The sequence below is a fragment of the Sinocyclocheilus grahami genome, unplaced genomic scaffold (genome assembly GCF_001515645.1).
Source record: "Sinocyclocheilus grahami isolate Dianchi unplaced genomic scaffold, SAMN03320097.WGS_v1.1 scaffold221.1, whole genome shotgun sequence".
Classification (NCBI taxonomy): domain Eukaryota; kingdom Metazoa; phylum Chordata; class Actinopteri; order Cypriniformes; family Cyprinidae; genus Sinocyclocheilus; species Sinocyclocheilus grahami.
The window spans coordinates 1,706,666-1,729,325 of NW_015505400.1; the positions used below are offsets into that span (position 1 = coordinate 1,706,666).

Genomic DNA, 22,660 nt, shown 5'->3' on the forward strand with positions numbered 1-22,660 from the left:
TCACATTAAAGGGATACGGTTTCTACGTGTATTTACGCTTTGATTTGAACAAAAACAGCACATCCGTGCAGCGCAGCTGACACAGAAGAGCATACACTGCTTGCGTTCAGCGGAATGGCGCTACGGTGATGCGGAGAAACACAGAGGAGACGAATTGTTGAATAAAGTCGTTATTTTTGTTTTCTTCGGTTACAAAAAGTATTCTCGTCGCTTCATAACATTACGGTTGAACCACTGATGGCAGATAGACTATTCTGACGCTGTCTTTCATACTTTTCTGGACCTTGACAGTGTAATTTAATTGGCAGTCAATGGGACAGTCACAAGCCTCCCTGTTTTCATCCAAAATATCTTAAATTGTGTTCCGAAGACGAACAAAGCTTTTACGGGTTTAGAACAACATGGGGGTAAGTAATTAATGACAAAATTTTCATTTTGGGGTGGAGTAACCCTTTAAGCTATCGTATGGCTTCAAAAGTAACACAGAATAATACGCACAATCTCGGATTTGGATCGGCCTTCTCTCACGATACCCGATCCGACAAAAAATGGCAGTATCGGAGCCGATAACCGATATGAATATCGGTTCGGCACATCCCTAATTCACACACCCACACATTCACACACACACAAGTTGCAGAGAGAAGAAAACATCGCTCTAGGCTTTACAATTTTTTAATATTTTCTCCAATGCCAAACGGAAGCTCCAGACACTGTGACATTTCATTTAATCGAGCATTCCTCTTCTGTTCTCCCTGTTTTGCATAATATCTTTCACCGTTCAAATTCCGAAAGGGTCAGGTAGCAGTTTGGCAGTTGTGATCGCATTTATGCAATTAACGTTTCAGCAAATGCTCTGGGATAAACCTCAGCAAATGCCGCCTTATCTCCTGCTTTTAAGGTCATGGAAATGAAATATGGTGCCAATTATACATCAGCCCAGAAAAGTGCCGTGTGCCAAGAAGGAAGAAATTCACCAGTGAAGATTTTAATCAGCAAGCTCATATGATTCCTGATCAATAAGAGAGAGTAATTTTCAACGCAGTGAGAGCAGCTTGTGTGGATCAGGTTTGGGGATGGACGGGTGAACGCTCCAGGAATGTAAAGGAATTTTTACAAAAGAGATTTCAGTTTGAAACAGATTTTTGTGTCTTCTGTTCCTCCTTTTACATCTTTATTCATGAGTCAATTCCATATCAAATTTCATATATCAAATCTTAATAAGCATGTCTTGTGATGGTTGGTATGTTCTCTGTCTTGATGTAAATGTGCAATAAAAAAAATCTGATCCATATGCTAGTGTACTTCCAAATACACATGCAATCTGTCTGTCTGCTGCTGTCTTTGAGAGACTCAAGCAGGAGAGCTGATCAGTTAATGGACAGACATTCATCTGACTGTCAATAGGCCTTTGTTTTCCTCCTGTCTCTCTCTCTCTCTTTTACCAGCACTGCAAATCACAACAAAAATCACACAAATGTTACCACAGGTAAATGCCATGTCCACGCAATGCAGGCCACGATTGTCCACACCAGAGACTTGAAAACACTGCATCAATGTGTATCATCTGAGTGTATTAAATATTTAAACCCAAATATGCTGATTTACAAATCAACAAAAACGGGAACGCCATATTATAGTACATTTGTCCATATGCCAATATACCAGTCTTTCTTGCACTGTTACTCAAGCTGTGAGCAAGCAGTGTGATTTGAATGTAATGAGATGAAAAGGCTGGGTTATGTTATATATTGATCCAATAAATAGACAATAGGTCTTTGGATAGCTAACGAAGTTGCTCAGCAAGACATTCTTCAAACTTTTGCTCCCCCATTGACAGTACTTCACCTAAAAGACAGCCCATGGACATAAACCGTATTTCAGATCTCCAAGTCTTTGTTCTAATACCACACAAACAAATCTATTTATCTTTGTTGAGCATGTCGATCTTGATCAGCAGTGTACAAGGGCTCTGCAGAACACACTAACCTAACAGACAAGCACAACTCAACATCAGTTAATCCACTTGTAGCCAATAGAATCAAATTATGAACAAAAGCATGGTCTATTAATCTTGTAACATGACATAAGAAGCACTGAGAACATTCACTTCAGCAACATCAAATATGTTGTGATGAGTGCATGTGTATGAATATGAGTGTTACATAATCAGCATGCAGTAGGGATGGTATCGTTAAGGTATTACTACTCTTACGATACTGCTTATCGATCCGGTACTTTAACAGTATATATATATATATATATATATATATGAAACAGATTAAGAGCTGAATTAACATTGCTTTATATTCTGAAATGTAAAAGAAATATTTAATGAAATTATACAGTAAGAACATGAACAAAGAAACAAACTGACAAATACAGTAAAACAAACTTATTTTTTTTCATGAAGGTCTACTAAGGTAAGCAATATAGCCTACAAAATAAATCTAATAAAGTAATCAAATGTAAATGAACACTGCATAGTTTTCACTGTATGAACTGATAGATTAATGCTTATTAAAGCTAACGTTATTCAACTTGAGAGCTGTGAGTGATTTTCTCTTTGCATTGTTGTTTGATTAACATTGATTGCCCAAGTGCCAGTCACTGCTGTCACTTTAAGACAAATGATACTGACATACATCGGATTTTCTCCCAACTGACATAAACTGTTTGATCGCTTGGACGTGCACCCGAAGCCCAAAGTATATTTTGCTTATCTAATTGTGGTCAGTATTGGAGTGCGCACACACATTTCAGCCTGGGGAACAGTGTCTCTTGCACGGATTATTGTGCTTTCAATGTTTTATTATCAAACATGTCCCGCAATTTAGCAACAGTAAAGACGGCATTTTACAACAATCACCGATTGTGCTGATTCTGGTGTTAAGTTTGGGTTTTAGGGAGGAACGAATGCGAAGGAAGGAAGTTGCGCTAGACGAAACGCGGCTAGTTTTTAATAGTTTTACCTCATATCTTCTTTTTTTTAAATCCTTAGAAGCCAAAATCGAAATAAAAAATTAAATTAGCTTAATATCACAGCCACAGGCCTAAAGTGTATGCAGATGTTTGAATGTTTAGTTCTCTCCTCTATCATAATTAAACAGGGCTTTCATTTTGCGTGTGCTCTAGCTCCTCCGCGTGGGCGCGATCTCGCTTCTGAACTGCGAATAGCAAAAATGCATCATAGACAAATGTCTGAATATTATCTCACTCTGGTGAGATAGAATTTGCAAGATAATGTCTATATAGCAATAACAAATGTAGGCTATGTGTGTTTTCCAAATCTCTCCAGTACCGACAGCAGAACCGTTAACGTCAGAGCTTATCGATACTCTGGTCTTTCATAATTTCGCCCTGGGGCCCATTTAATACCGGGTTTCGGTACCCATCCCTAGCATGCAGTGAATCCAGCAGTATTTTTTCGTCTTTTTAAGGAGCTTTTCAACTGTGAGACAGAGACAGGAAGTCACTGAATGTACAGTAGAGACGACAGGACACACACTAAATTGCTTTCATGTGGTTTCTGAGAAGATATAGGCACAAATAACAGCCAATGAGCCATCTCAGTCTGTCACTGTGCACTGCTTCTAAAATAAGACACAAAGACACTATTTACACACTCGCTGCTGCTGCGACACTCTAGTGACTTATTGCACAATTCACACATTCCACATCTGTTGACTGGCCTTAGAGATTTGCTCCACATTAAAGAGTTTTACACAAAGAAATAAACAGCACTGTTGAAAAATGTGTTTAACATGAGAAGCCATCAATTACAAATCCCAAAATTTCTGTGGTTTTATCTGACATGGAGGCATTATCTATCTGACATGTATTTGACATTATCTGTCAGTGTCTATCCATTAAACAAAAACCAAAAATGATGCTATAGTAGCAATATGTAAGATTTGTTTGACTGAAATATCAGGGGTAGTTCATTGCTGAAGAACTTTACTACAACATGACACCATGGATGGTTTCGGTAAAAAAAAAAAAAAAATTTCAGTGCATCACTAGTAAATGATGACAGGATTTCCTTTTTTTGGGCGAACTATCCCTTTAAGTTCAAATACATTTTTGTCTTATTTTTAGCAATTTTTTGAGGCTGCAAAAATAATTTAATTGCTTTATCGATATATGCATATACATCATAGGAGCTGGATGACTGGATGAGTATTAACAGAACAAGTCTCTAAAGGTAGCAGGAGCTCTGTTCTGGAGCTTAGAGGAAGACACTGGGGCCAGACAGCTGTCCCTTTGTTTCCCTGTCAACAGGCCCACTTGTTGCTCCTAGGGATTGGACAGATAAAAGGGAGATTGTGGTCGCCTTGCCTCATGATATCAATTTGTGTGTGTTCTTTCAAGCTGGGCTTGTAAAAATAGCTGCGCCTTTGTGAGAACTACTGAAGTGTTATGGATGGCTCTAATGTGAACGGGGGTGTCCGCAACTTCTAGGATTTGAACTGCATGGCTTTTAAAAGCAGTAGACTTACTGTTTTGTGAGTCACCCACCTGTACTTCCACACTTGTGTTTGTGGTGATTTTTAAATTCCCTTCACCTCCTCCACTGCATGTAGCCATTTATTTTATGTAAAGTAAGATTTGCATAGAAAAACTAGTACAAATTTTTTAATCCATCACGCACTGCTCCAATCTTCCACACAGTGTGAATGTCTTGAGTGGAGAGCTTGATCTCCTGAGAGCCTCTGGCTACGGACAATCTCTCCACAAACTATGATGGATAATTATATCATCAACTATTGTCAAAGAGCCCTTGGAGGAATGTCTACGAAATACTCAAACAATTAACGGCTCATTTTATCGATAGCTGGATTTTTAAAGCAATTAAGCTTTAAAAATTCCTTTGCAAATTAATCAAAATTCCACTTATAACATTGGATTTAAGAGAAGAGTAGTATTTCGGCACCAAAGAGAGAGAGAGAGAGAGAGAGCTGTAACTTTAAAATCAAAGCCAGCTGGAATATGCAAATGACAGTTTTATTATCAGCAGTACTGTGGTCCTGATAGGGTTTCACTAAGTGTACAATCGCAGCTGAACAAACTTCCTGAGGGAACGCAGTCCCCTCCACCAAACAATGGCCAGTTTCTCTATCTCTTGTAGTGTACACAATAAAAAAAATGTTTGCTGCTTGTTCAATTTAAAATGAGCTAAAGCAACACAATTGCTAGACATTTTGTCCTAACTTAATTTAATTGTGGTGAAAACACTTAAATATATGTAAAGTTGAAGCCATTTATGTTAAGAATCATTTTTGTTGCATTAACTGAAACTAGTAGAAGTTTAGTTCCCAGCATGCTTTGCAATTGGCAGACTCATGGGGGTAAATGTTGAAATCAAGTGTTATTTTATGTTTGTGAGTGGAAGGAAAGCCCTGTAATAGTTCACTGTTCAGTTATGTTTGACATTTAAAAGAGTTTCTGTTTATGCTGAAGCTTTTATGGTTACCATTGTGTTGAAAAGTGGTTATGGTTTGGTTGTGGGTGGCTGTATATGTATTAATATATGTTGCTTCTCTCAATGAGCAATAGCTGTGCTAATGCCAGTGCAGTGATAAGTAACTTCCTACTGCCTGCTGTGCTGTTGCTGCAGAAATTATTTTAAATGTACAACATAAAAGAAGGTCAAACACTAACAGGTCAGGTTTCCATTTACTCAAAAACACAATTTGAATATACTGGAATCTACTCAACATAACTGAGGTGATTTAACTCAAAAGCAATGATAAATGTATGTCTAAAATTATGATAAATTGTGTGTAATCACTTGCCTTAAAAAAATCTAACTAATCAAAAATCACTCTAGACTAGTCTCCTGTGGTGGCACGTTCACAGACCACGAACAGTCTGCTCAATGACTATATGCTTATGTCACAAAACAGGACAGCATTTCCTCATCAGGAAAGCTGTAATCCGATTGGCTGGTGCATGGAAGCACAATTGGGTTTACAAGGTATTCTAACTGTCTATGGTGCTTTATATGAAGGCCAGACTTTGCACTGTCAGTCACATCTGGCTATAGGAGACTAACTCTGGTGTTGTGAATAACAGGGCTTTACAAAAACGACAGAAGCCAGGCCATGCATTCAGTCCTTTCACAAGCCTATTTTTCTCCCATTGGCTGAGGAAAAGACTGTGTCTGTACCACTCTCTCTCTCTCTCTCTCTCTCGTGCTGCGGTCGCTGTCAAACCCATCATCCCCAACGAAAATGAGGTCACATGGAAAAAACTCAAAGTAAAGCTATAAATAATACACAGCTACCGCAGTGAGTGCATTCTGAGAACAAGATATTTTCAGGGCACCATCTCTGCACAGAAATCAAATTCTTCAGGCAGATGAAAACATCTGTGCTGTTCCCAAAGCATTTTAGATTTTCTGTGCATCTGCTTTTGCATAAGACAACAGAATCTAAAGCTTTAGAGAAGATATTTAGGTATGGATACGATAGTGTTAGGTGATATGCTCCATAGTCATTTCGTCCTATCGTCAGCCTGTGAGATCGCCGATACACGATATTATCATGCTAATTAAATTAATTATGTACAGGGTAAGGCTAAAAGCAGCCTAATGTTAGGATGTCATGCCATGAAATATTTTTAATATGACTGAATTTGTTAGGGATGCACGATATATCGGCCACCATATCGGTATCGGCCCATATCGTATTTAACATGATAACAATTTAATTGTACATTGTAAGTTACTAATTATAATGCTTACATTTACATTATCAAAAAGAACATGACTTCAGTCTAGCGCGAGTTTATGCACTTTAAAAAACACTCCCATTATAATCAGTTAAGCTATCGACACTGTATGATAAATAAATATTTTTAACTTAAATTGCACATACATCTGCACTTTGTTGTCTATGATGAGAGAATTCACGAGAGAGCAGAAATTAGTCAGTGCGCGCGTGCAGTGAACAACAAAACTCCGGTAGTTCAGCGATGACTCATCTGAATGCCTCTGATTGGTCACTGCATTCATAAACTCAATGGAATCGTGTGTGATTGGTTATAACGTGCAAAACTGTAAAAATGCGGAAAAAGAAATATGATGGAACAAATAAGCTCTAATATTAATTAGTATTACTAGCCTGATGATGATGATAATAATAATAATAATAATCGTCTTGTCATCGTCAAAGGCATCAGCCACAGGCAATAACTCTGACTATCGTCGATACACGATGCTATTGTCTATCAGCAGAACCCAATCAAAATTCAGCTTCTTGAATTTCTTAATGCTCATTCTTGGACTTAACATACCAGATTCATCAGTGCACAATTAGATTGTCTTGTGTTTACAAAAATAACCTCTGAAAACAACCTTTCCACTGACTTCACCTGAAATATATACAGTATATATAGCTATTAAGACTGTTTCAGCAAGCTTGCTTTCAGGTCTGGCTCGATTATAGCATGAAATGGGCACTTTCCACGATCAACCCAATCAAAATTCAGCTTCTTGAATTTCTTAATGCTCATTCTTGGACTTAACATACCAGATTCATCAGTGCATAATTAGATTGTCTTGTGTTTACAAAAATAACCTCTGAAAACAACCTTTCCACTGACTTCACCTGAAATATATACAGTATATATAGCTATTAAGACTGTTTCAGCAAGCTTGCTTTCAGGTCTGGCTCGATTATAGCATGAAATGGGCACTTTCCACGATTCAATTAATTTCTGATGGATAAAGTTATGTTTTTTTTTTCTTTGAACATCCTATTTCACTGAAAAATGTGTCACTTTAGTGAATGCGGTTTCATATTGACCAATGCCTTTGCACTGATGCAAAGGAAATGATGTACACTTCAGGCAAAGTCTACATTAAACAAAATAATAAAGTGATACAAATCATTGAATTTAAAAAAAAAAGAGCAGGACTTGATTTTATCCATGGGGAATTGTTTGAATGGCAAAATCAGGTATTACATACCAGAATGGGGCCAGATCTTATGTGGCTTTGCTAAAATAAATCCCTTAAAATGTATTTGACTATTGGGTAACATTAGCCAGTAGCTAGGTGACGGCAGAGGATAAAGAAAGACTTTCAGTGATGGATGAAATATTGATGAAAGATTACAAACACAAACATTGTTTTCTTAGGAATAGCATGCACTGATGAATTGTACACAATAGGGCCAGGAATGTGTAATAAGAGTGTAAATAAAGTCCATTTTGATTTCATGTTGACTTTAAATACTGTATTTAAAAAAAACAAAAAAGAAAACACTTTATTCCACACATTAAAACCAAAATACGACAGGAGATAATCACAACACACTATTTTCTATACAGAAATAAACCCTTTAATTTGAAAGTCTCATTGATTTCAGCTTGTTTCTCCACTCTCTCTCTCTCTGTCAAAGCTCTAACATGAAAGTCTCAGAATGAGGACAGAACAGCCTGCCAAATAACATTTTTCTGGAGCTGGAGGCAAGCAGCCAAAAAGAAATCTGTAAAGAAAGAGGAAGGGCAAGCGTGCATTACATTTATTATAAGACGGGCACTCCGCTCTCTCTCTCTCATGCCCTCTCTCTGTCTGAACACAGGCCGGCAGTATTAATTAATGTCTTTAGATTGGAGACGCAGTGGTCTGGGTGCACTGCAGTCTGATCAAATGAACAGGGGGAGGACTTGACCTTCATCGGGTCAGTCGGCCCATAGATCTAGCAGTTTCAGCTGGTATGATGTAATATCTGGCAGAAAGACAAAATAAACGACCCCTAACCCAGAAAGCCGTGTTGTTTACAGGCTGACACGCAGCTGCAGTGCTCACTGGCCTTTAGCTTTTTACATTACCTAGCTTTATTCAGATCTCAGTGAATCTATGCCACAAGCAAGAGCAAGCCTTTAAAGTAAACATGAATTCAAAATTGACCATATTTACTTTCTTAATGGATGTTTCTGATCTTACTGAGCATGTTCCAAAGAAAAAAATGGTTTGTATTTATAATCCTTCATCAAAATGTAATTACTTTCTCCACCACCTCTGGTGGTGGTCACAACTTTTCTTTTCTGATGTCACTTAGGCCACACATGCTATTGGATTCCTCACTGATTCAAAAAATGTCCTACCTTACTTTTTTCTTCTTTAGTATCCCAGTTTCACACAAAAATGTGTCACATTACAGAAACAAAACTGGCTGACATTGATAATTCACATATATTTCCTGATATCCAGTGCGTGTTACTCCGACTCTCTTTAAACTGACTCACCTTGTTGCAAAGAGCACTGAACCTGCAGTATCCTCACTCATAGATGCCCCAAATTCACACCATCGCCTCTCTTATTTCCTGATCCCAGCGTGGTGGCAGAGCACAGCGCTAATTTGTTGCATTTGCAGGAGAAATCTGTAACTCTGAAGTCTGTAATCACCAGACATGTGTCTGGATGACAAAGTCCTGCTTCATTAGATGAAAGAACAAGAATGCAGGGATGTAATATCACTGGTTACATCACTGGCTTCCACTTGTATAATAGGGTGCCACAACAGTGCAGAGTGGCCTTGATCTAATGCTGACCCAAACACCTGCGTACCACTGAACTTACTTAAGAACATGCTTATCACCTGACCGCCTGCCCGCATAGAAATAGCAAAGCCAGCGAACTTAGGTAACACTGCAACCTCAGCTGATAAACTTCTAATGTGCTATTCTTTATCTTAACAAACATGAAAAACAAATGAATGACTCAATCAGTTAAACCTCACTACAAGGAATGAACTAAACCACTTGTGCATTATGGAATGATAATAAATAACAAATTCACCTATAAATGACATTTCTGACATTATTTATTCATCTTCACGTTGCTCCAAACCTGTTTTATTTTATTTCTTCTGGAGCACAAAAAGAGAAATTTAGCAAAGTGGTCATGCTGCTCTTTTCCATTCAATAAAAAATTTGGTAATAAACGTTATTGGTTTTGTATGTCTCATAACCGATTGAAGTGCACCAATTTGAATATGCACATATTCAAATCGCATGAATGATATTTATTAGTAATAATATGATATTTACAGTATACAGTGGCAGAGAAGATTATCAGCAAATAGTGAATGATTTTGATTTAAATCTGGTCTGTTCCACACACAATATAGTATAGCTTGGAATACAGATAATATGGACTACAGTGAGCAAAAATTTGGTGTAGAAACAAGTTTCACTCAAAAATGCTAGTGAAAATTGCTAGTAAATTTCACCATTATTTACAAAGAATCAGCAAGTATAACGACTTGCAAAACATACTTCAATGTTTATTAACAACTTCGAAAAATCATTTTTTACAGTGTACTTCATGATTCTTTTATGATGGATTTATCATCATATTTGGAGATTGACAGTCCCTGTTCACCATTAATTTCCTTTCTGTCGGAACAAAAGAAAGAAAATTGAAAGTCAGTTTGCGACAACATAAGGGTGAGTAGATGTTGACAGAATTTTCTTTTTTATGTAAACTATTCCTTTAAACAGTTGCGTAGGACATGTGAGGCGGCACATGCAAGCATTTCTGGGTCGCAGTGGTACGATGCGGCCCGTTTTCGAGCAGGTGTGCGAGCATATTTATTTCCGCGGCTCCTCTGTCACCGGCTACATCTTTCTCGGCAAATAATCCTCTCTTCCCGTTTCCCTCCGCGCCGAGAGCGTGTAGCACAGATTTAAAGCGTGTGACATTAATAAGAAAGTCTCTTTTTCATCAAAGGACTCCAGCAGAGATCGTGGGGCTTAGCAGAGGCGTGTGTACGACACATGTGCCCAAGAGACAGAATAAGCAACAGGGACAGGCAGAGAACGCTAGAGCAGTGACCTTCTATAGGGCAGGTGTGTGTAACCATAGTGCGAAGACTTCAACACACTCAGTCTTGAGTATGGGTATCACGATTTCACAATTTTTGATCGTGGATGATTAAAATGTCTCCACAATCTGCTTTTGAAGAAATATCGTAGTATCGTGCTACTGCGCCCATTCTGTCAGTTGCAGTTCTGGTGCCTCATTCTCAATATACTGTACAACTCGGTATAGGCTACATTCACATCAAATGTTACTCAGCGGTAGAGTTACACTCACGGGACACTGCACTTATTCGCTATCACAAAAGTACATTATTTGCATGGGTTTTAAAGCCTTGATGGTTAAACATTTAATTCGCAAGCTGTTCTGACACGCACTTTTTTTGAGCGCGTACACCTGAAGCTCGCGCACGCTAAAATGCTTGTCAAACAGCATCTGATTACTGGACTGTTATCTTCTAAGTCTGATTGTGCTAATACTTTCAAAAACACACAAGGTTTACATATAAACACAGTTGGTTATGTCTAAAGTGAAAGTAAACAGTATATTAGATCCGTGCAGGTCTTAAAGTGACAGCAGACTAATAGTACTAAACATGCTGCCGCTTGTAATTAAAGGGATAGCTCACCCAAGAAGAATGTGCGTAACCAACAGTTGTTGGTCCCCATTGACTTTGATAGTAGGAAAAAAAATAATATGGAAGTCACTGGGGACCAGCGACTGTTTGGTTAACCACATTCTTCCAACTATCTTCCTTTGTGTTCAGCACAAGAAAGACATTAATACAGGTTTGGGACAACATGAGAGTGAGTAAATAATGACAATTTAATTTTTTGGGTAAACTATCCCTTTAATGTTAATAAAACGATAAAACACAGAAGAATCACTCTTTGAATATTTGTTTATTCAATTTATTCAATGCTATTCCTATATACACCTACTGTACCTGAAAAATAAATCACTGTTTGTTTTATTTGTATATTATGTGCATTTTTAATGTGTATCTTTGTTCTTATTCTTTAATAACAAATATAAAGTAATGACAATGATTTTTATCTTTATCCACTTTGGCCTAAATGTCTGCCATTCACATCACCGTCTGCATTACGTCATTTTCGTTATCAGGAGGATAACTCCTGATGGACCCGTCCGCGTCCCATTTTTGGAGACCGGACGCAGATGGTTCGCATACAATAGCGCATGCGCGAGGTGAATGTTGAGACAAGAGTAGGTGGTACTGCGCATATGTGTCGAGCTCGTTCGTCCGCGCTCATCTGCGGTTGAATATACTTTGAAAGCTGTGCGGACGCGGCTGTGCGCGAGACAGAACGTGGAAAGTGAAGTATACCCGGGCCTTTACGGCTCCGACGCGGCAACTCTAGTCAATGCTTGTGTTTACACCAGCGGAGCCACGGCATGTTTCAGAAGCATTCCAGCTCTCCATGCCGCTTCGCTAAAGACACCTATTGTGTTTGTGGTGGTGGTGTTGTTGTGCGCTAGGGAACTTATATCCGCCATACGTCATCACATCACTATATCATTGATATCGCGATATGACATGATATGATGTGGCACACCCCTATATCCAACTTTATATTTATATACTGTAGCATAAAGATTGTCAAATAAAATTAGTTTAATTAGTTTAGTTAAAATTAGTTTAACTTCTAAAAACACTTTTTGTAATCCCTGCTGCATTCAGTCACGCTCCAGCTAACTAGAACACAAAAACGGTGTCATGTGTGAACAGCCCCTAAACATACCGCTGGATGAACTGTCCAAAAGGCTTCAAGCAAGTCTGGTTTGTGTAAACGGAAGTCTCTCTATAAATAAACCCTAATGGGAGAAGATGTTTTAGAGACCCACCACAAAACTGCACCTCCCACTGTGAAGATGCAGGCCTGACCCCATGTACTGAATCATCTCATTAATATCCTTCCTGCAGTCACTACTTGCAGGTCTGATAAAAAGACGAGAGTGTTATGCAACGTGCCCTCAGAATGACACATTATATGACACACATGCACACACATGAGAGCAGAGATAACACACAGGTAAGCCACAGAGGTCTCACTTCCTGCCACACAGCTGCTGCTGATGTGGGGGTGCTTCCTCTGGCATCACAAGATAGATGACAGAGAGAGAAACAGTAGTATTATGACAGGAAGCAGCCCTTGGGGCGACAGACAGGGTTTTTTGTGTTATTCTTTTTAAATGGGAGTCTCAGTGAAGGGTCATTGAAATTTTTTTTTTCCTGTTAGCCCAGACAGCCCAGGAGTTTAGATTTTACCTAGATGACATTTTAAATGGATGCAACACAAAATGTTTTATTTTTATCACTGTATTTTCATGTGCCAGAATATGTTTTCGGGAAAAAATTTTAACTTTATTTAATAGTAATAGCTGGGTGATATGCAGCTATAATGTAGCGTTAAAACAGTCTAAGGCAGTATAACAGCATAACAAGTATTCACGGCACAGCACTGCATACAATTATGACAGCAGTGTGAAGAAAATAAATGAAAAGGACAATGACAATCAAATGTCTTCTTGTTTTACAGTTTATAGGTTGACCGCCTCATTTTCCCATGACACTATGGATTTCTTTAGGCTGAGGAGTATACTAAGAAACCTGAATCACAAGCGAGCACCAACGCAAATCAAAGCCAAATGTGCAGAGGAGGGTTTTAGTGAAGTCATGTCCCACACCCACCCATCAGCCGGGCTTCATTACTCACAGAGACAGTCCTTTCAGTGCAGGCAGGATAGAGCCGCCCCAGGCCATCCCTGTATACGCTGCTGTCTATGATTGCTGCCATTAAGCAGCCAGCTGTGCTGCTGGCAGTGGAAGATGTGTACTGCTCTGTCTCAATGTACCACGAGTCCGTACCTCTTCTCTCACACTGTCTCTGCACAAAATACACATGGATGACACTTTGCCCTCTGCATTGCCAACATACAATCTGACAGGGCGTGTCCCGAAAATGATACTATAGCAGGAGAGAGAGTATTTTCCCCTCAGGCTTATTTTTATTGCGAGTCAGAAAGAAACTAGAAGCAAAGGTCACAAGAAGCGAAGCATCTTTAACCAGCAGCACCACATAAACACAGACAGAAACTAGATAAACAGAAAACGCTGTGGTTTCGGACAGCGAGATTAATTATTATGTAATAATAATAACAATAATGATTATAATTATTTTATTTCTGTCTTACAGATGATGATGATGATGATACTATTCTATTATTGTACATTTATTATTATTATTATTATCTCTAAAACAGAAACACTGTATAATAAAAATGAACATAATATGTAAATTCATTATTTTACAAAATTGAAGATAATACCCCATTGCAACATGGTTGCATTTTAGTTGATACTGGATTTTAATTGGTGTGAAATAGTTTTAAGTTAAATGCACATTTAAACAATTTATAATCGAGCACTGCTGAGAACTTGTGTTCATTCATATGGTCTTATTCAAACCAGAAAGTGTATTTTCACTAAAAATAGCACAACACAAAAGTTCACTGTTTCTTGTGGCAAACATTTTTTATAGAGAAATAATCAGTAAGGACTATAGTGAGCACATGGTAAACATTCTCTAGGTGTTAGCTGATCTGTTGCTATGCCACATGAGAAACACTAAACCAATTACTACGTGTTATCACCTCAACAGCTGTTCGGCAAGATCACAAAAAGACTAAAAATAACAATGTGTGTTATACAACATCCATTTCACCATCTGAACTACCAAACCCTTGCGCTTTAATCAGCGATTACAGTTAAGATTATAAGGAAAACTCATATTACTCAGCTTTACTGTCCAACAGCAGAAAACAGAAAGGGAAGAAAAGGTTTTTGTGTGTAAGGCCTCTTACACACTCTTTTCACATCATAATAATCAAGCCAAAACATTGTAGCCAAACCGTTTATTAAAGTCACTCATGTGGGCCGATGAAAATAATGGGTTTGAAGATTATAATCCACAGCGTTGTTCCTTCTACGGAGTGACTTCATCCCTCGTACACAATGAACGCAGACAGCTTTCATTAAACAAGAAAGCGGGGCAGGGGTCTAAGCATTTATCAGCAGTAAAGATCGCCCTTGAGGCTACGAGGCAAGCAGGGCTAAACACAATTAAGCCATCAGAGAGTTGGCCACATCAGTGTGGATGTGTAAAATACAGTGCTGGACAAAGGCGATTTACAGGATGTCGTAAATACATGACGGCCTTGTGGAGCATGTGCAGGAGGAGCTGTGTCTGTGGAAGAACGAGCATCCACAGTCATCACTAACAATCAGACAGGAAGACTGACAGTTGCAAACAAGTTGCACCACATCTGTCACAATGTGAGCTCATCTCAAACAGACAACCAACAGGCACACAAATAAATGGCCTTTTGAATGGTAGTGGATATACCAAAAGTTAGTAATATCACAGTCAATTACGATTCAACAATATAAAATAATTCATGAGTTTGAACATGATTTAAATCGTTTTGGCTGAAGAACCCCAAATCATTCACAAATGGGACTACGCTGCATGTTTGTTGTCGCATTCAACGGGGAATAACTGCACAATCCAAAGATGTGCAGGAAACACTGAAAAAACATGCCCAGGTTATATTCAGGTAAAAGATCCAGTGCTCCAATCTGAACACAATCAGCTCAAGCTGGGGCCCATATATCAACAGACCTACAGAGAAAGGCCAAAGTGTGCTGTAAAAACAGAGAAAGAGAGAGAGGCAGTGCTGAGTAAGGGGATTTGGTGGCAGTAAACTCTCTTCCAATGGCAGCCATAAATAATGGAGCTGTGAAGGCAATTGTGTGCGAGCGAGGGACACAAGAAACTTAAAAGAGGGTAAGACAACAGCAAAATAACAGCTTCCAAAGAAGACCAGAGAACAACACAATCACACAAGGCTTGTGGGTTATTTGCTGTTTGGTCAGGCGTTGAGTAAAGTAATTAGGTTGTTATTAAGCTGTTTGACAACTGTAAAAACCCATTAGAGGCAGAAGAGTGTAAAGTGTAAAGAACGGAGGAAGAATCGATAACAAAATAGTTCCCGATTTTAAAAAGCAACACAAAAAGCATGGAGAATTCTAATTCACAATGACAGTGCATGTTTTTTCTGAACATTGGAACATGGTCAACAGACTTGAGTGTAGTCTACTGACTACATCATTATCTCTCTCCAGTTAAATCACTCAGAAAACAAAGGTTAAATCACAAATTTTGACTAACCCATCCAAAGACAACAGATAATCACACTCCTGGATGCAGATTAGTAAACACGCTGTTCCAGTCGTGCTAAATATGGTAAGAGCTATGACCTAGTTTACCTAGACACTGTGTACAGTACCTGTCAAAGTTTGGAATCATTAAGACTTTTTTTATGTTTTTGAAAAACGTCTTATGCTCATTATAGCTGCAATTATTTGATCGAAAATTCGAAATATTATATTATCAAAAAATATTACAATTTAAAATAACTGTTTTTCAATATTTCAATATATTTTAAAATGTAATTTACTTCTATAATGGCAAAGCTGAATTTTCAGCATCATTACTCCAGTCTTCAGTGTCACATGATCCTATAAGAAATTATTCTAATATGCTGATTTGCTCCTCAATTATTATTACCATTACTGGTGCTCATTTTTTAATAATGATTCTTACTATTATCAATGTTGAAAACTGTTTTTGCTGCATAATATTTTTGTAGAAACTGTGATATGCTAACACTTTCCACCTACTTCAACGTAAAAACGTACGTTCAGTTGCTGCCTTAAATTTTTAAGTATAATCAACTTGGTTGTACAACTCATTTAAACTGACTTAAAAATCATTTCATCAAATCATCATCAAAAAGGATTGTTTGGTGAATAGAAAGTTAAAAAGAACAGCATTTTTTCAAATATAAATATTTTGTTACAATATGGCTTGACTGTGTCACGAATTCGGTCCATGGACTTCCGTTTATTCACCACCAGAGGTCACCCTTTCCTTTACATTGACTCTCGCACAACACAAACGGTTGCATAGCACTACATATCCCATCATTCATTGCACGATTTGCACACTGCACTGATTGCACTCATTGCACACAGCTGTTTCTTATCACCTCACTCACTATAACACCCACTCAAACCACCATTCTCTGCTGAGTATTGTTTAGCCCGTACCCCATTCCGAACCCCATTCTGAGTCTCTGTGTTTTCCTTGTTTTGCCTTGCCTGTTTTCGCGGTTTCTGATCTTTGCCTGTTTTCCTGGATTTTTCCCTCTCTCGTCTCACCCCTGTGATTCTGTCTGCCGATCGGTGACCTACGCTAGCCCTGGGACTATTCTTGTGTTTTGCCCGCCATATATCTGTTTGCCATTGTTTGACCCTGCCTGTTTACCACGTCTCTTGAATAAAAAGCTTGCAGATGGATCCACACGTCTCACGTCTCGTCAGCCACGTTACAGACTGTCACTTTTGATCTTTTATTTGCGCCAGATTTTTGAACAGTGTTTTATAGTTTCCACAAAACATTAAGCAGCTAAAACTGTTTTCAAAACTGATAAGAAATATTTCTTGAACACTAAATCAGCATATCTGAATAATTTCTGGAGGATCATGTGACACTGAAGACTAGAGTAATAACTGCTAAAAATTCAGGTTTGCCATTACAGCAATAGATTTTAAAATATATTCAAAGAGAAAACAGTTCTTTTAATTTAATCATTTTTCACAATATTACTGTTTTTACTGATCAAATAAATGCAGACTTTGTGAGCATAAGAAACTTAGTTCAAAGACATAAACAAATCGAAATGATTCCAAATATTTGTAGTGTATATACCTGCATGTGTAAAGGCAAACTAGTAACCTTAGATTGCATGTTTCATGCATTTACAAAACAAAATAATGTTTTAATGAAAATATGTGTCCCTGATATTGTTATTATGAAGTTACCACTTCAACTGTATTGCAAATATAGTCATGCTGTCTGTCGTGCCTAACAACACCCTTTAGCTTAGACTAAATTCACAATATAACAACCTCTTGTACCTTATAGCTTAATTGAAGTAAAAATCCATTTAAAAACACCAGTAACAGTATAGATGTCACACAAGCCTAGCAAATGTCATGCAAAAGAAAAACTTCCTGGTTGCTCAGCAAGGGGCTCACGAGTTTTCAGTGTGGATAAGTGCACCACGACACATGCTGGGTCGTCGGTCTGTGCATGTGTGGGCGCTATGACAACCGTCCCGTGTGTCATACTTGGATTTCTCTTTGAACTCTTTTATCGCGTGCGCCAGGCCCAGATGGCGCTGTGCTGCTGCTCACGTTACATAATCAAACAGCGTGAGCCATGAAACATTTACAATCTCTTGCTCACTGCCTTTCCGTCTCTTTTAAAGGATGTCAAACACTCTGTTATTTTTCGTCTTTTCAGCAACCCTTCTAAACAAATAATGATCTTATTGTCAGACGTGAGCCATTGATCTGAGAGACATCCAAACCCCAAATCATCTCAGCAGCATAAAAGATCCTGTCATATTGCCTCCACAGAGCTTTTGTTCCACTTTAAATACTCCACAGCTGCAGCTCAACGCACAGTGCATCTCTGACTCAAAGATCTTGGGAGGAATGACTCACCAGAGCTGGCCACTGGATCTGCTTGGCTTTTGTTCCCTGCAGCTGGGCACCCTCCTTCCTTTTGGCCCAAACCAGCTGATGTTCCAGCAGAAAGATATGGAAGTCTTCGTATACCTTGACCCACTCACGTTTATCCCACTCGAGGTCGTCAAACTCAACGTACACCTGCAGAAAGAGCAAAGAAAAGGGGTCATGCTCTGAGCACTCGGCCTGTAGAGCCCACGTAAACTCGAAGCGATACAAGGCATACAAGCATATAAGTGGTGTGGGAACAGTGTTAATGTGGAACATTAAGGACTTTCACATGATTCACATCAAAGTTACCCACTGCACTGAATTTTAATGAGTGAAGCGTCAAGATCCAGCATTAGCCCCGGGCAAGTGTTGTACCAGATCAAGCTTTGTACACCATGTTGTAATTGCTATACAATTTCAACTTTGATGTTGTTTGCTGCTGACATTTTGAAGCACAACTAATATTTACCAGACAACTTGCGTGACTAAATTTAGAGTTGTATGCAAGGCTCAACGCTAATTATTTTTCTATTGGCCAGTGGTTTAAATTTTTACTTGCCCTGACAAAATTTTAAATGGCCCCGCCATAAAAAATAAATCAATAATAAACAGCTATTATTTCCATAGTTTTTTGACCTATGTAACCTTATATTCTAATAAATAAGGTTGTTACAATACCAAAATTTTAGACTGCAGTAAAAAAAATTCCAACTGCTTACACTTGCTTAAGACGTAAACGACTGTGTTTACGAGGATAGACTAGATGAATCATTCCATTAGTATAGTGCAGGGTTACCAAATAGGGCATCACAACTGTATGGGGTTCAAGATTTGATTAACCTCCTGGGGTCGACAGTTCCGGCGGCGGAACTTTTTGCAGATTTGAACATGTCTACTTTTAAACGAAGTCATGACGAAAACAAATATTATGTGACAAAGTAATCAGTATGAAGCCAACGTGATGTCAAGTCTTGGCCGTCGCCTTCATTATCGCTAATGTGACCGCGCCCACACGCTGATCGCGCATTTGATATTACAATCGTCCACGTGAGATGCGTGCATGTAAATGCCCACATCACAGCAAACAAAGCAGCGAGACTTTCCCTCAAGTTCATCTTGGCTACTTCGCGCTGAGAGGAATAAGCTTTGGATTTTCCTCAGAAGAACGCGTCGGCGTGATATTCAGTGGAGGATATAGTAAGTCTTTTTTTATTTGCCTACTTGCATTAGTTGCTATTGTGTTACTGTGACATAACTTGTACATATTTTACTAGTTACTTTTTTCCAAACCATGATTCCTGACTAAATGTACAATCAACAAACATAATATGTTGAATGTTTTATACTCAGTCATTGGCGTTCTTGATCGTCTGATGTGTAAACGTATCAAGTAAGCTGTAAATAAGTGATGCATCGACAGACATATACGCGCGTCCTTTCTTATCAGTGATGCAATTTATTTATCAGCTATGCATCTTCTGGTAATTGCTAACAAATGTTTCAGTTTTCGTTGAGGACTGTGGCTGCATAATTGCACAAGAAAGGCACACGTGTCGTTCCATTCAGAATCTTAGAGTAAGTGTGCATTCACTATTTTACAGATGTTACTTTCATTTGATTTATTTGCTGTATGGTACACTATTTTTGCTATGTGGTAATTGTGTTCTTTGTTTCGATAAATTAGTACTGGTATCAGTGAACATCATAATAATGTTAATAATGTAGTTTGTGTAAACAGCATGCTTGCTTTTTTATTTCAGATGTGAGAATAACAGTGTAAAAGAACCTGTTGCAAAGAGAGCCAAAGCAAAGCAGCCCACTTGGTCATGGAAACCAGAGACTGACGTTGACATGTTCCACAGGCTCTGAAGTTCCTGCCCACACAAGAACCTGGACCACAGCTAAGACCATGTGATGCACACACTCCCATGAGTTATTTTATGTGATAGTTATATGTATTCTAAATAAACTACAAACAAAAAATATATAAATTTATTTTTTCCTCACATTCTTTCTTGTAGCAATTCCCTCTCAGTCACACACCTGACAGCTCATTATGCAGCTCATTATGCAGGCCTTTGTCTTCTCAGGTGTGAATCACATCATTATTCATGATCATTCACGCCTACTCGCATATACCTTTTCTACACAAAAAGTGTCTTAGAAAATTTAAATCAATATATTGTTTTCTGTGAATGAGTGAGTAAGATGATTTTCACATAATTTTGAAGCAAAAACTCTAGACTTCAAGATCAGTTCTCAAAAGTCTTGTGAACAAATGTTCTGTATGTGTTTTATGGCCTTATTTCAGTGACTTTAAAATTGTAGTTTTTCACTAAGCACGCATAAACGTTATTTTCTCAAAAACACAATCACATACATGCATGCTGCTCACACATTATTGTAGCCCAGTTAGTGCTGATTACAGTGTTATTAAACTTTAGACATTCAAATGTCTGTAAGCAACTGAAAAAAACACAAATGTCAGGGCATGTCAAAACTTTTCCAGGGCCCCACATCACCATCGGACCCCAGAGGGTTAAAAACGGATTAAATAATTATATAGAATGTAAAATAAAAAAATTAAGTGGGCTGCACAATAATCATGTAGCTTAGTGTGATTATCATAAATCAATGTCTGCGATTTAATTAAATAACTGTTTAGTTTGATGCGCTGCGTGTTTCAGAGTGAAGTGCAGCACTGTGTTCATTTACACGCGAGCAGCTTATGATCCAGTGTTTTCAGCATCTCAGAGCAACTCAATTCACAGTAAATGCAGTGAATTCCATCTCTACATGTGCTGAGATTTTAATGTACAACATGGGCTGGGTTTACTTTATTTACACAATTCATTTTTTTTTTTTTTCATTTTTATAATTAAAACATATTAATACAATATTAATTTATATTATTCAGTTTGACTGAATTTCTAAAACTCCAGTGTAAAAGTAATGTGACTGAGAAACAATCACAACTACGAGGTTTAAGTCTACTTTAAATTCAAGCTATAACATTTTTTTAATAAAACACTTACTAAAAATGATTACATTTTTTATCTATTAAAGGATTAGTTAACTTCTGAATTAAAATTAATAATTTTCTCACACCCATGTCATCCAAGATGTTCATGTCTTTCTTTCTTCAGTCGAAAAGAAATTAAGGTTTTTGAGGAAAACATTCCAGGGTTTTGGACTTTAGTGGGGTTCACTGGGTGGAAGGTCCAAATTGCAGCTTTAGTGCAGCTTCAAAGTGTTCTACACGATCCCAGACGAGGAAGAAGGGTCTTATCTAGCGAAACGATCTGTCATTTTCAAAAAAAAATTACAATTGATATACTTTTTAACCTCAAACGCTCGTCTTGTCTAGTTCTCATTCCTCGTCTAGGATCGTGTAGAACGCTTTGAAGCTGCACTGAAACTGCAATTTGGACCTTCCACCCAGTGAACCCCACTGAAGTCCACTATAGAGAAAATCCCTGGAATGTTTTCCTCAAAAACCTTAATTTCTTTTCGACTGAAGAAAGAAAGACATGAATTGGATGACATGGGGGTGAGGAAATTATGAGGAAATTTTAATTCAGAAGTGAACTAATCCTTTAACCTGCATGTCATTTGACCATTAACCAACATCAGATAACCAAGAATATGTGAATATGTTATTAAATTATTGAAATATTAACTTTAAATCTCAAGGGGTACTTCATTTAAAATATTTTCAGCTAGTTTGGGAACAAAAAAGTTTGGGAACTCCTGGCAAAGTGTTAAAAAAAAAAAGCATCTTTCAAACAACAACTTACTGTTACAGAAAACAGTTCAATTACTTTCAGTGTAATTTCACAGCCATAAAACCTCAGTGGCCTTAAATGACCTCATTTTGGTTTGATTTCATGGACAGATGTGGTCACTGCAGACCCACTGAATGTCCAGCCTTCCTCACAGTCACAGCACTAAAACCACATCTCGGCCCCGCTCTTGTCCTCAACTGTGAAACAACCCATGGCCATGTGATTCAAAGCGGAGCTGGTGTGCAGGACATTTGTGTGTTTGTGAGACAGTGAGACAAGAGGGAGAACATGTGTTTGAGCTGCTGGACGTTTTCAACATACGCAGCATGTCGTAACGACAGCATGTTTCTGGCCTGTCAAAGTCTCCTCTTTCTC

The 22,660-nt window shown here is 38.1% G+C and overlaps 1 protein-coding gene across 3 annotated transcripts in view; it reads right to left on the reverse strand.

The window, feature by feature from the left end:
- Window positions 1-22,660, reverse strand: part of jmjd1cb (jumonji domain containing 1Cb) — a 146,422-nt gene that overhangs the window by 52,663 nt on the left and 71,099 nt on the right. For all 3 annotated transcript variants that reach the window (XM_016287334.1, XM_016287333.1, XM_016287332.1), the window contains exon 2: window positions 18,486-18,650. In XM_016287334.1, coding sequence (XP_016142820.1) covers window positions 18,486-18,650 — 165 coding nt within the window. The remainder of the gene's footprint in view (window positions 1-18,485; window positions 18,651-22,660) is intronic.